The sequence below is a fragment of the Macaca fascicularis genome, chromosome 15, assembly GCF_037993035.2.
Source record: "Macaca fascicularis isolate 582-1 chromosome 15, T2T-MFA8v1.1".
NCBI classification, from domain to species: domain Eukaryota; kingdom Metazoa; phylum Chordata; class Mammalia; order Primates; family Cercopithecidae; genus Macaca; species Macaca fascicularis.
Window position 1 is genome coordinate 80,285,023 of NC_088389.1, and position 14,704 is coordinate 80,299,726.

At 36.2% G+C, this 14,704-nt stretch overlaps 1 protein-coding gene across 5 annotated transcripts in view; it reads right to left on the reverse strand.

Annotated features, from left to right (window-relative positions):
- ADAMTSL1 (ADAMTS like 1) overlaps positions 1-14,704 on the reverse strand; it is a 979,893-nt gene that overhangs the window by 317,999 nt on the left and 647,190 nt on the right. For all 5 annotated transcript variants that reach the window (XM_045373291.3, XM_005581665.5, XM_074017425.1 and 2 more), the window contains one exon: positions 4,407-4,643. In XM_045373291.3, the coding sequence (XP_045229226.2) occupies positions 4,407-4,643 (237 nt within the window). The remainder of the gene's footprint in view (positions 1-4,406; positions 4,644-14,704) is intronic.

Here is a 14,704-nt window from a genome sequence, read left to right on the forward strand (position 1 = left end):
AGAATTAAGAAATCTGAATTTCTGGAAGACAGGACTTTTGTGTCTTTTAAGAGCTCTCCAGGTGTTTCTGATAGGTGGCCAAATCTGGGGACCAGTACCAAATGGTCTGAGCCTCTATATACCTGGTCTCACTGGAAAGAATAGGAGTTTTGAACTCAGACAGAACTGGGAGTCTCTGGGCAACATATAAAATCGACCTGAGCTTCCAGTTTCTTCATCTGTGAAATAAGGATAACGATGTCTAACATGCAGAACTGTGAATATTTGGGAAAAAAAAAACTACCTAGATATGGTAGTCACTCAAAAATGGAAGTTATTATCATTACTACTACTACCTCGTATGATGCTCTATTATTACAAGGTAAGAATTAGGTATATATCATAAATAGTGATGATTCTGGAATTTTCCTGAAGCAAATTTACAATAAATACATGTCACCCAAATTATTCTTGATCTCAGGACAGTCTCCAGGTCTCGGTTTCCTTCTCAATGTAAAAGCAGTATCTGTGAACTGCTAAGCTATCTTCTGGCTCTAAAAAGTCCAGGACTCTATGATTCTCTTTAAGAGTTAAAGATCCAGTCTTGAGAATGTGGCTCTTTGAAGAGTATTAAACAGCTATACTTGAAATAAATTAGTGCATATGAATGACAAATCTCTATAGCTATGTTGTCATTTTCTATCAAGGTAAGACTATGTGCAAATCCAAATATTCATTTACTTGTAGTTTGTGATTTATATCTGCCTATGCTAAAAAGTATTTGAAGCAGTTTACCCCCCAAAATTATAATAAGACAACAATAAAACCAGAGAAAAAGCTAAGAATCCCTAATGAATAGGGTAGACAAGGAAGAAAAGGGAAAAATAGGGCAGGGGAAATGACTTTTTTTCAGGAAACTAGGAGAAGCCATTTATGAAAACTGCACATTTGTGGGTGTATCACCTGAAGTCAGGAGTTCGAGACCAGTCTGGCCAACATGGTGAAAACCCGCCTCTACCAAAAATACAAAAATTAGCTGGGCATGGTGGCATGTGCCTGTAATCCCAGCTACTCAGGAGACTGAGACAGGAGAATTGCTTGAGCCCGGGAGGAAGAAGTTTCAGTGAGCTGAGATCATGCCACTGCACTCTAGCCTAGGCAACAGAACGGGACTCTATCTCAAAAAAATAATAATAATAAAATAAAAGTTAGCTTTAAGATTACTGACCGTGTTTTTAAAAAAAATAAAAATAAGGTTTTTTTTCTCAATGTTTGTTGCCAAAGTCTGAAAATAATTATCATCAATATTCAGGTGCAATTCAAATGAAGGATTATTGTCTAAGTAGAATGGAATTCATATATTTAAATTCTTTTTTTTGAGGTAGCAGTGTCTTTCAGCTTTTCTTTTGCTATCTTCATCCTTGTTCTTCTGAAAGAGTACATACCGCAGGTAAGTATTTCATCTTTATTCCTCTATCATCTTGTCATCCTCTGTTTCTCTACTCATTTTGTAAAATTTAAATAGGTTTTAATCATGAAGACACAGGCTGTGATGGTAGTGATAAAACAGAATCCAAGATGACATCCCTTACAAATCCATATTAAGTTGCAGTTTTTGATCCTCTGAGCATGTTTGATTTATTGCTTTCTACCCTCTGTTATAATCAAAATGAAAACTCCTTCCTGGTTTTAGACTCAGTATTCTTTCTGTTCCTGCTATCATTGTCCTGGCCCAAGCTCATGCCTTGCCTCACTTCCCACTGTAAAAGCCTCCAGTGAAGCTGGTCTCTCCCTCCAGAGCCTTCCACTTCAAGCTTCTTGCAACAGTAGCTATAATAATCTTTCCTTCTTTCCTTCTTTCCTTCTTTCCTTCTTTCCTTCCTCCCTTCCTCTCTCTCTCTCTCTCTCTCTCTCTCTCTCTCTCTCTCTCTCTCTCTCTCTCTCTCTCTTTCTCTCTTTCTTTCTTTTATTTTTGAGACGGAGTTCCATTGCCCAGGCTGGAGTGCAGATCTCCAGCTCACTGCAACCTCCACCTCCCAGATTCAAGTGATTCTCCTGCCTCAGCCTCCCGAGTAGCTGGGATTACAGGAATGCCCCACCATGCCCAGCTAATTTTTGTATTTTAGTAGAGATGGGGTTTCTCCGTGTTAGTCAGGCTGGTCTCATACTCCCGACCTCAGGTGATACGCCCTCCTTGGCTTCCCAAAGTGCTGGGATTAAAGGTGTGAGCCACTGTGCCTGGCCTATAATAATATTTCTAAAGTAGAGCTCTGATTATGTCTTTTCACCATTTAACTCTTTCTTGGTCATCCATGGTTTACCACAGTCCTGTCTGCCATTCAAGCCTCCATGATTCTCTCCCAAACTACCTCCCTCTTCTTACTGCATAGCTAGGTCTTATCTGGCTCTCCAGCCAAACTAAATGTCTTGTTAGTGCTTAAATGCAATCTTTGTCTTTCCATCGCCTTTACTACATGATTGCCTCTAACAAGACAAATAAATGAAGAACATAATAATAATAACCAGTCATTATTTCTATGTAAAAGTCACAATGCTTTTCAAATACAGTATAATTTACATTTGCTCCCAAATCTGTCATACTCATAAGAATCTAAGTTAAAGCATGTTTACACTTGTAACCCAAAGTCCAGTACTATCACTCCATATTTATTATATATGAAATTTATTCCTTAGCAACTAAGATAGGATTATCTTTCAGTTGCTAAGGTACATGAGGCCTGCTGGCAGGATTAGTTTAGGAAAAAATATGCCACATCTAACTCCCATGCAAAAGAAACAAATGAAACCTAATTTGCTGAGCTGTCTTGTTTATTTTGGTTCATTCAGCAGGGTAATAGAGTAGCAATAACATTGAACTGGATCTCAGGAGATGTGGAATTTAGTCCGATTTCTGGCATGACCAAACATACAGCTTTCAGAAGATCATGCATATTTTCTGCTCCTCAGTTTTTTCACTTCTAAAACGGAAATCTTCCTTGCTTTCACTCAAACAGTATACATACATAGGGAGTTATTATTATTTTGTTTGCCATTCCCTACAACACAGCCCCCTTTCTAAATCTATTTGCTTTACAATTCTCTACTATTCCTAAAGTTTTTTTCAGATTCCATAATTCCATTTCAATACCACTAAGAGTCCTGGAGGAGAAAGTAAATAGCAAACATCAGAAATGATTTGTTCAGATATATTGCTTTTAGAATGTTGACTGAATAACTCTAAGGCCCTTCCTAGCTTTAAAATAGTAAAATTTCACATTTGAATTTACACCTGAAATTCATATATCTCTCGTATATAAGGAAACCTTCAGATATGTTTCATCATCTGCATTCTCCTATATGACACCAGTTTCTCTGTCTCTGATTTTAAACTTTATGAAGGTTGACTATGTCTGTTTCCCTCTTGTATACATAAAACCTTGCCTGACATCTCAGATCTCTTATAGTCATGTACACTGTAGCTTTTGCCTTTACATCCAAATATAGATGTTACGTTTTAAAAAAAATGAATTTGAAACAAATTACTAAAACATATTTTATATTTCTCTTATATTCCTAGCCATGATATTACAGATTCTGAAGAGAGAAAATTTCAGCTGATATCATATTGCAAAAGGCAAATATTCTCAAAATTTTGTGTCTGCTTCATGAAATATAAAAGTATATAGTCAAATATAGCACACAGAAAACTAATAGCAACTGCTTGCTCCAAAAACTAGACTGGTCATCCTAATCCAAAAAGTGGACCTGAAAATAAAGATGGCAAAGACATGACAAACATACAAACTCTTACTCACCTTACTAATTCCCTACCTAAAGTAGACATTGATGAATGGATGGATACCAGAAATCAAATCTTTTTGTAACCCTGTTTTAAAGATTTAACCGGCTTAAGTCCAACCTAGCTGGCTCTTTCATGACTTTCTTGTTTGAATTTTCAATACAATGGAAATTATAGTAAAGTAGCGAGTTTTCCTATAGTTTACTTGGGGATTTTCGAATTGATCTTACCTGATTTATTCTGAAACTGAGTAAATGGAAATCAAGGCTTCTAAATACACACACACACACACACACACACACACACACACACACACTTTAGGAATAGCCAATATGGGGGTAATTTCAAAGTCTAGTACATAATTGATAAACACTATTCAAAAATTTTTATTCTTTTATATTCAAGTGACACTCAAGGAAGGAAAATTAACTCTAGTATACTTTTCCTTCACGCAATACAACGCTTGTACTTTTCACTGAAATCACACCTTAATTTTCAAATCTTTCACCATTTATAAACTCTAAAAAGTATAAATATGAGTGATTCAGAGAGTGAGACTATGTAAACTATTTACACAAAGACACTCAAACCCTCTGGACAAGTTGAATGAAAACAAATCAGCACTTACTTGGCATAAACCACTGATGCACATATCCAAAGATTCTGTATAGCAACGAGTACCATCTAAGACCTTAGGTGCTAGTTCAACAACCAGGGCTGTTCCTTTGGCTTGGCACTTGAGTGAACATGGGTTGTCAGGGTCATTAGACACAGGAAGCCATTCATAAAACTGGCCATGGTGCTTGACATCATTATGAGCTGAGCATTGCTGAGCTCGGAAATCACCTGCTTCTGGTGGGCAGTCCTGGAGAAAAAAGAGAGAAAGGACAAACAAAGGTTAAGAGGATACCCCCAATACGAAACCAGAGCAGCTATATGGTCTGCTTAGACCTTAGAAAGCAAAACAAATGTCCTGGTCATGACAGATGGAACTTATAATATCATCTCAGAGCTTATATAATTATTTGGCTTTCAAAATGTAGAAATCTGAGAAAGTAATCACCTCAAAATACATTTTCTGATTGAGTTTAAATGGAAAAGTAACTGGCTTGAAATAGATATTCTGATTAGTTGGGACATACATTTTTTGAAAGTTGTTTATTGGTTCATGAATTCTTCCACATGGTGCTATCATTTTGACTTCCTCATAAGTAGAATCTAGTAAAGTCGGAGGATTAGTTGAAATTATTTGTCTCTTTCCGTTCTGATATTGAGAGCTATGACAATTCTTTATTTGAATAACTAGCAGTAAAAAGTTACAATAATTTCATTGAAAAAGTTCTTGTGGAGTTGTAACTTTTTGTCTAGGACTTAGGCTGCATAGTATCTAGAATTAAACATGGGGAACAAAAAATACGAAACCATTTATATATGAATTTCTTTGGCTTAAGGCAGCATAGCAGAATGGAAAGAGCATGGACTTCCTCCTTAGACGAGTGGCTGGCTGCAATGCAGTGCAGAGTTATTGCCGTATTCTAACACAGGGAAGCCTCGTCTTGTGTTAGAACAGAGACAATAACTCTGCACAACTCTCAAGGTTGTTGTGAGAAGTTCATGAGCTCATGCTGGCCAAATATCTGCACAAGGAATATACTGAGTAGATGGTAGCTATTACTATGATTATTTAATGAGGCCACAGAAGACAAAGGGATGGAGTATTAGCAGATTCTCTCAATTTGAGTTTTAAATTATATTGTTACAGATCAATGGAAAAATAAGAATCTTTTTGATGAAGTTTCATAAAGGGCAATTTAAAATGTAAAACTATGGCTAACAATGGCCATTATCTAACGAATAATAAATCTCAGTAAAAGCAAGTAAGATTTAATTTTAAAATAGCAAATATCGCCTATCCCTTGGAAAGGCTTTTTGATGGTTTATCTTATTCTACAAGCCTTCAGATTAAAATTTACTGTGGAAGACTGTCGTCGACTCTCCAGCTGTAGAAAGGCTTTTATTCTAATTTTTTGTTTTAAATAAAGGATTTCCATGTGGCCTTCAACAGTTCCCTGTTACTGCATTATCATAGTGAGAGTTCTCTTATATAAGGTTTCTTTCTCTGAAAATCTCTTTACCTTTAAATAAACATTCTAAGAACAGGATTGAAAATTTTGACTCTTTTCCAAAACATTAGTGATACTATTAAATAGCATATAAAGCTCTGGTAATTGAGGGAGCACAAATTCTTTCTAGGCAATGTGGGGTAGAAACAAATATTCATTTAGGGTGAACATGAAATTGTTCAAAATACAATAAAGAATGTAAAAGACATTTTAGGGTTAGTATTACGTGTTCTCAGAGTGAATAAAACATAGTAGTAAAGAAAAAGAATAATGTATATAACATAGGTATAGACACACAGGCACCCAGCAAGGCTTAACATTTGGAATATTGTCTGAAAAGAGTATGATTAAAATTTACTACTTATTAATTTTTTAGATAATAGGATGCAGTTTAAAATTTTAAAGATCCATAAATAAATAAATATGTGTGCTGCGCAGGCTATTGACTTGTTTATTTTGTAAAATAAAACAAAAACTACAACCAGCAAAACTATATTATGAATTACAACACAGGTAAATTGTGTCAAACCATGACATACAAAACAAATTAACTTTATTTTATTTTATTTTATTTTATTTTATTTTTGAGATGGAGTCTCACTCTGTCTCCTGGGGTGGAGTACAGTGGCATGATCTCGGCTCACTGCAACCTCCGCCTCCTGGGTTCAAGCAGTTCTCCTACCTCAGCCTTCTGAGCAGTTGGCATTATAGGTGCATGTCCCCACACCCAGCTCATTTTTTTTATATTTTTAGTAGAGACGGGATTTTGCCATGCTGGCCAGGCTGGTCTCGAACTCCTGACTTCAGGTGACCCACCTGCCTTGGCCTCCCGAACTGCTGGGATTACAGGCATGAGCCACCACAACTGGCCACAAACAACTTTAAATGTTTAACACCAGCTCCTTTCAGACCATATGTTCTAGAGCACAGAGAAACTGGTTTAATATTAGCTCTTAATGAACTCACATTCCAAAGACAAGACTTCCACTTGCCTAATGTACAAATTCTACCAGTATCTGCCTAGGCCTCACTTACTAACTTCTGCCCTAAGACAACTCTATAACTGACAACTGCCCCCAAACTCTACACGTAGCCTTCCTTCAATTTCCCCACTTGAGATATGATAGAGTCTCTGCCAAGGTTCTGCTCTCCCCTGCTTAGCATGTTTAATAAACCTGCCTTTATATGATCCACAAGTTCCTGGTCATTGCATGGGAGTGTCTACAGTTGAACTGACAGTTTAGCAATGTTTAAATACAGTATTTTCATTTGATAATACCTATCATCCCAGGAGTCACTTGATTCCTCAGTAGTACAGAAGAATTAGAGTACATTGTACTGAAGGTACAGAACTTTATTATACTGAAATACAATAAAGCAGAACATCGACGAAATTGTTTGAAATGGTTCCAAACTTCTCTTAACATTTCCTTTGCCTCTTTTTTCTATACAAGTGAAACAGCTAGAAGGGTCAGGCTGAATCACCTCTGCCTTAATGAGCGGAAGATATAATTAAGAGACCTCTTAATATGAACCAGAAAAAATTTTCTCACTTTTCCTATTCTGAGAAAAGTGTCAATTACGTTTTTCAATTGATAATGCAATATCATCTTAGTACAGACAAAAAACCTCTACAGAGTCTCCTGTGATTCCCTTCTGTTCAATAAATTGTGTTGGTTCTTCCCACCTTTCCTAAAACAAATAAGACCTAAAGGCAGTCAAAGGTAAAACAATGAAGTTAAAATGTTAAGACCTTTAGGTTCTGTTTTCTGTGACAAACACAGTAAACATATTTAGACACATCATAGAGAATCAACATGCAGACAGATGTTCTTATTTGCAATTCATCTGTATCTAATGGCTTCGAGAACACCTGTTACAAGTTTTATGGTTTCACAACTAGAGAAATAGCTCTGAGAAGAATAACGCTTAAGAACATCTTTACACAGTTTTATCACTCCTGTCTTTCCTTCCACCTATATTTTTGTAGGGGTCGGAAAATATATTTTGCTAAATTGAGAATGCTCTTAAAACCTGGAGTTCAGAGTTGGACACTGAACTTGAACCTTTTTAGTGTGTGAGTTTATTTGTACTTGGCAAAATGCAACTTCCTGTTTCAAGAAAAAGGACTTAAGAAAACTTATAAAACAGGTTCAGAAAGCTTCTTGGACATCAAATAGCTTTTACAAAATAACATTTTGATGATTTAAGTGTAAATGAATCAGAAACATATGAATCAAATTTCCCTTGAAATACGCATGTTTAAAAATTAAGGGGAAGAAGGATTTGGCAAAACATTCTTTGTTTGAACCGAAAACATTTCAAGCATAGTTCAAGACATCCATTGAACCCCTAATGCATCTGGGATCATCCAGCTGCAAGAGTGGAAACTCAAGCAGTCATTGTAACTTCTTGTTCCACAAGTATGCTAATACAAATGATTTGCATAGAGATTTACCATCTACAAAGTTTTTGGTTTTTAATTATAAATTGGTCCATGAAACCACCATACCTCCTGATCCTTTTGTGGGTTTTTTTGGTATTTTTTTTTTCTTTTTGTGGCGAATGGGGTCTCGCCCTTCATTCTCCAGGCAGGTCTTGAAGTTGCTCAGACAGGTCTGGAACTCCTGGACTCATGCTATCCTTCTACCTCTGCCTCCCTAAGTGCCAGGATTACAGGTGTAAGCCACTGTACTTGACCCTTTTAAAAGTCAGATTCAGAAAATGATAACCTAACTGTTTGGAAAAATACTTAACATATTTTACTGGGCATCATCTTTGAAATATCAGCTTTTGGAGACATGCTTTTTGATACTACAAGTAATCAGTTTTAACCATGAGGGGTAGTTTTCTTTAAGGAAAACTGAATGTAGAATGTACTAAATATATATAATGTGGGATTTCTGCTCTCATAAAACCCTAGTGGTAGGAATAATAAACTTTAAATTGGCATATTTAAAATGAAGAATAAAACAAATGAATTATGGCTTAAATATGCTTACATGTATTTATAGATTTTTGCACTGAACTTGGCTCATAGAAAGACTGATGGAGACAATTAAAATAGTCAAAAACTCTAGTAGTTATATGGACCAAATGCATTCCATCCCCTAACAAGAACCCAGCAAAAAATACAGTGTGGCAGGGATGCACAGGACTAAAGACTACCACTTCTAGCCCCTCATACATCTCCAGAATTGCCATCAAATAGAAATGGAGCAAGAGAAAGCAATCTAATACTTTTTCTCTTAGTTTCCTGCCTATTTCCAATAAACTCTAAATACACCTGTGGATTGACAGCTCTGTGTCATGTTACTGGGCTAAGACTTCCTCACTATAAAAGTATATTTTCTTTGAAATAATCACATGATCCCACGAATTACTGTATTTAGCCATTTAATATAATCATTTTCTCCTCAAGTTTTAAGCACTTAATTCTAATGGTGTCAGAGCTCTCTTCTTTAAAAGCACAAAAATAAAATCTGACCTTTTATTTGCTCCCATTATAATTCATAAAGTCCATGGAGTTCTGCCATATATGAATCCAATTCAAAACATTTTCTGGTTAATCAACTATCCAGTGGGAAAGATAAGATGGATCCCAGATGTCCCCTGATGATGACGGTAGATCGGATTACACTGTGGGACAAAGGAGGGTAAGGGTTCCCAGAGTTTACTCAACGGGTGAAATGTAAAAGATTCTATCGCAGCAGCTCAGGTGGCAGCATATAAAAGGTTTTTAAAGTGACTTTGAAAAATATACAGAATGTAGATTCAGGGTCAGGAGAAGCATTAATTTTTCTTTATTTTCATTCTTTTTAAAGAAGGCATTTTCCTTCAGAGAGACATACCTCTGCTTTTCCTCTGCCCTTAAATATTCAGTGGTTGTCCTATTCTATTAATTTTGTTGTTTCATTTAACCTATTATATGAGTGCCATGCTATTAATGCTTTTATATGTAGAATCAATATTTGTATCTGATAGTGTCAAGAACCTTGGAAATCATATTCAGATGACTACATGTACTGTAGCAACCGGAAAAAAAAAATCCATGCTTCTGACTTAATTTTCCTCTCTTAAAAATGTACTTTCAAATAGCCTTATTTTTTAAAATTATTATGTTGTTAAGGTTATTTTCTTTTGTCTTTTCTTATTGTTTGTGCTTCCTCCCTTTTGTTTGATTAAATCTACTGCTTGTCAATCTATTTTATTCATTTTTTAAGAGAAATAGATCCTAATTTGTTAATTCAACAATTCTTCTAATGCATTGATTTTTGCTTCCATCACTATTCTTCCTTCTTCTTTTAGTTTAAGTGCTGGAGAGGATGTGGAGAAATAGGAACACTTTTACACTGTTGGTGGGATTGTAAACTAGTTCAACCATTATGGAAAACAGTATGGCGATTCCTCAAGGATCTAGAACTAGATGTACCATATGACCCAGCCATCCCATTACTGGGCATATACCCAAAGGATTATAAATTATGCTGCTATAAAGACACATGCACACGTATGTTTATTGCAGCACTATTCACAATAGCAAAGACTTGGAATCAACCCAAATGTCCATCAGTGACAGACTGGATTAAGAAAATGTGGCACATATACACCATGGAATACTATGCAGCCATCAAAAAGGATGAGTTTGTGTCCTTTGTAGGGACATGGATGCAGCTGGAAACCATCATTCTTAGCAAACTATCACAAGAACAGAAAACCAAACACCGCATGTTCTCACTCATAGGTGGGAACTGAACAATGAGATCACTTGGACTCAGGAAGGGGAATATCACACACAGGGGCCTATCATGGGGAGGGGGCAGGGGGGAGGGATTGCATTGGGAGTTATACCTGATGTAAATGACGAGTTAATGGGTGCAGCACACCAACATGGCACAAGTATACATATGTAACAAACCTGCACGTTATGCACATGTACCCTACAACTTAAAGTATAATAATAATAAATAAATTTAAAAAAATGTACTTTTAAACCCCATACTGCCTCTCCACAGTGTCCTAATCACTCACTCTCCACAACAGTTACTATACAAGAAATACAGTTAGAATTGTCTAACAAGGCATATACTCTATCCTCCAACAACTGTGGATAACCACTTTATGATAAAAACATATATAGAAATTTACCAGCTACTGGATGATGTTAGAAAATCTTACCAGTTGTTTTACCCTCAAAATATTAGGAATCCTCAGTTTACTGACAGTAAAACAAGAAAAGATTACCATAAAAGGCTGCTCTATAATAAATGGATACATGCTCTGGAAAATATATCCTCTAAAGCTTTCGAATTTTTTAGCACACCTAAGTAGATGGTGGGCTGCCTCTTTTAGATATTTTGGTCTTTATTACTTGGCTTTCTGTATCTTTTATTCAAAGTTAAAATGAAACCACTGAATAGCAAATATCCACTGATAAAATCCAACGTACTATATTTTGTTCTCGGAAAAAAAAAAATCAATGTTTCAATTTCTATTTGCAACTCAGACCTCCTCGCTTGAAACTCAGACTTATATACAGTAGTCCCCCTTATCCGTGGTTTTGCTTTCTGGGGTTTTAGTTACCCACAGTCAACCACAGTTTGAAAACAGGTGAGCACAGTACAATAAGATATTTTGAGAGAACGAAAGAGAGATCACATTCACCTAAGTTTTATTACAGCATGTTGTTATAGTAGAGTTATAATAGCATAGAGTTATAACAGTGTAGTTATAATAGAGTTGTAACAATACAATAGAGTTTATTATAGTGTATTGTTATAAAAATTCTATCAACATTAAATGTTAAAATTCTATTTTATTATTATTTTTGCTAATTTATAAATGTGATTTATAAATTAAGCTTTATCATATGTATGAGAAAATATCTATATTTTCTTACATAAGTACACACATACATTCATTGTATGTATGTATAAAAAAATATCTGTGTTAGTATCTATAGGGTTAGGTACTACCCGCAGTTTTAGACATCCACTGCGGATCTTGAAGCATATTCCCTGAGGTTAAGGGGGGACTACAGTGTACAAGTGCTCACTTGCCATCTGGACATCTAAGACACTGGAAACTCATCATGTCCAAACCTGAATCTCCCTGATCCTCCTACTACTCTCATGAAATCTGCTCTCCCTGTGGCATTCCCCATCCCAGTCAATGTCAACTCTATACTTTTCAGGCCAAAAACTTTTTTTTTCTTTTGTCTGGCTCTGTTACCCAGGCTGGAGTGCAGTGGCATGATCTCGGCTCACTGCAACTTCTACCGCCTGGGTTCAAGTGATTCTCCTGCCTCAGGCTCCCAAATAACTGGGATTATAGGTGTGTGCCACTATACCTGGCTAATTTTCTGTATTTTTAGTAGAGACAGGGTTTCGCCATGTTGGCCAGGCTGGTCTTGAACTCCTGACCTCAAGAGATCCACCTGCCTCGGCCTCCCAAAGTGCTGAGATTAAAGGCATGAGCCACCTCGTCCAGCCTGGCCCAAAACTTTAAAGCAGTGGTTTTCAAACTTAAACGTACATCAAAATCACCTGAAGACCTTTTTAAACTACAAGATTGTTGGGGTCCCACCCTCCAGAGCTTCTGATTCAGTAGACCTGGGGTGAGGCTTAATAATTCGCATTTCAAACAAGATCCTAGGTGATGCGAATGTTGTTAATTTGGCAATCACACTTTGATAACCACTGCCTTAGAGCCATATTTGACTGCCACATCCAATCTATCAGAACTATTTTTCTAGATACAAAAAACACAGAATCTGACCACAAACAAGTCCAAGGAGCCATCATGTCATGCCTGCGTTCCTGCAATAGTCTTATCTCCCTTCTGCCCTTGCTCTCCTGGAAAGTTTTGTCAACACAGTGGCCAGAATGATCTTATGAGAGACCCCATCATCCCTCAGGCCTATCACATCCTATTGTCCTTGCTCACTTAGCTCCAGTCACCCTTGATTCTTCTGGAATCAAGGTCCTGCATCTTCAGCGACACTCCAGGAACACTCTTACTTTAGGATGCATGCATTATCCATCCCTTCTGCCTGGAATTCTCTTTGCCCAGATTCTGAGGAGTGAATTACCTCACCTTTATCAAGTCTTTGCTCAAATATCACCTCTACAAAGCTTAGGCTGCCTACTCTGTGTAAAACTGCGATCCCACTCACACTGCTGATTCGTCTTTATCCCGCTCAACTTTCCTTTTTCCTATAACACTTAGTCACATTCAAGTATATCAGATAATTTACTCATCTACTGTGCTTAATATTTTATTGTCTGTCTTCTTCTGCTACAGCAGAACCTCTAGAAGGACAGCAATCTTTTCCCATTTGGCTTTCTGTTACATACCAGGTACTCAAATATTTGTTGAAAGAATGACTAACACATTGAATAAAGGAAACAGAGGTCATATTTTTTATTGTGGGAACTCCAGTTCTGCTTTCATAAGTCTTGCAGGAATTTAAATCTTAGTTTTCTAATTGATGGAATATCTAATTTTTTTCTTTCTTTCAAAAAAATTTATGAGAATACATTTACAAGAATACTAATACATCTCAGACACTAGGAAATTTGGTTAGGGAGTCTTGCCTAGTTTCTGAATAGGCAGATTGATATTTCCTTCTCCATGTAAACAAATTTAATAGGCCAATATTAAGAAACATAAAATGTGCTGAAATCATTTATTATTTAAAAAATAGCCAGACATTTGTAAATTTCATATAACATTTAATGTTATACGCACACACTATAAAGTACTCATGTTAAGGTACCAAGCTTTAACCCCCAAATTTTGGCCACCTGATTATACTAACATCAAAATTATCATCAAAAACATTTATTTGTGCAAGACTCAGCTGCCATGTAAAATGAAATTAAACAGACATAGTTGCTGCCCTGTCTAGACAGTCTGTGTGGAGACAACTCTGTTATATTTTAAAAGCATAATATTTAAATCTCTAACACATCACTATAAGTGCAAAGAACAGAAAATGGGGTCAGTTTTGGAGGGTGGTGCCATAGTAGGTAAAGGCTGTTCTTGGCTAATTTTCCCTCCTTTTTGAAAAGGCCAACAGGGTTTTTTTGTTTTTTTATTTTTCAAAACTAGGATTAAATGGCTCAGGGCACCATATTTTCATGTATACTGGATATAGTTTAAAACTCATTGTTTTTGTTCTTTTTCCTGGTGCAAAATGTTCACAGATTTATTTTACTTTTCCCTCAAACTCTCAAGTCTTTTGGAAAATAACATATTCAAGGGAAATGAGTGTTTGTGAAAATTAGTCATTAACCATCTTAATGCCTCACTGTGGATCAAGTTCATGCTCAGTGTAAGTATACCTTTACAAATCTATGACCTTGAAAAGAATATGGAACTCTTTCTGATTTATTCAAACTTTGGGTGTGCCCTACTACGTGTTTACTAAAAGAACACTAGTTACAGGCATATTAAACAGCTTTGAACTGTTCCAATGTCTTCATTCAGGTCCAGACATAAAAGACATGAAATGTGTGACATAATGAATCATCAACCCCCGCCGTCCTTGCTCTATTATAGCTTGTTATCTGAAAACAAATGCTTCGCCAGGCTAGTTTTTAATGTCTCCAGGCATCTGAGAGTTGATCTAAGTAAAAACATTTAGTTTTAAAAGTTCTTTTTTTTTCCTTTGGGTAGCTTTTATTTCAGTGCTTTTACTTTTTCTCCTTTGAAGAATGCAGACGTTTGGAATCCAGCTCCCTAGAGGTATTTCTAAGACTCTAAGGTTGTAGTTTGTCATTTTAGAGTCTTAAATTCTCTC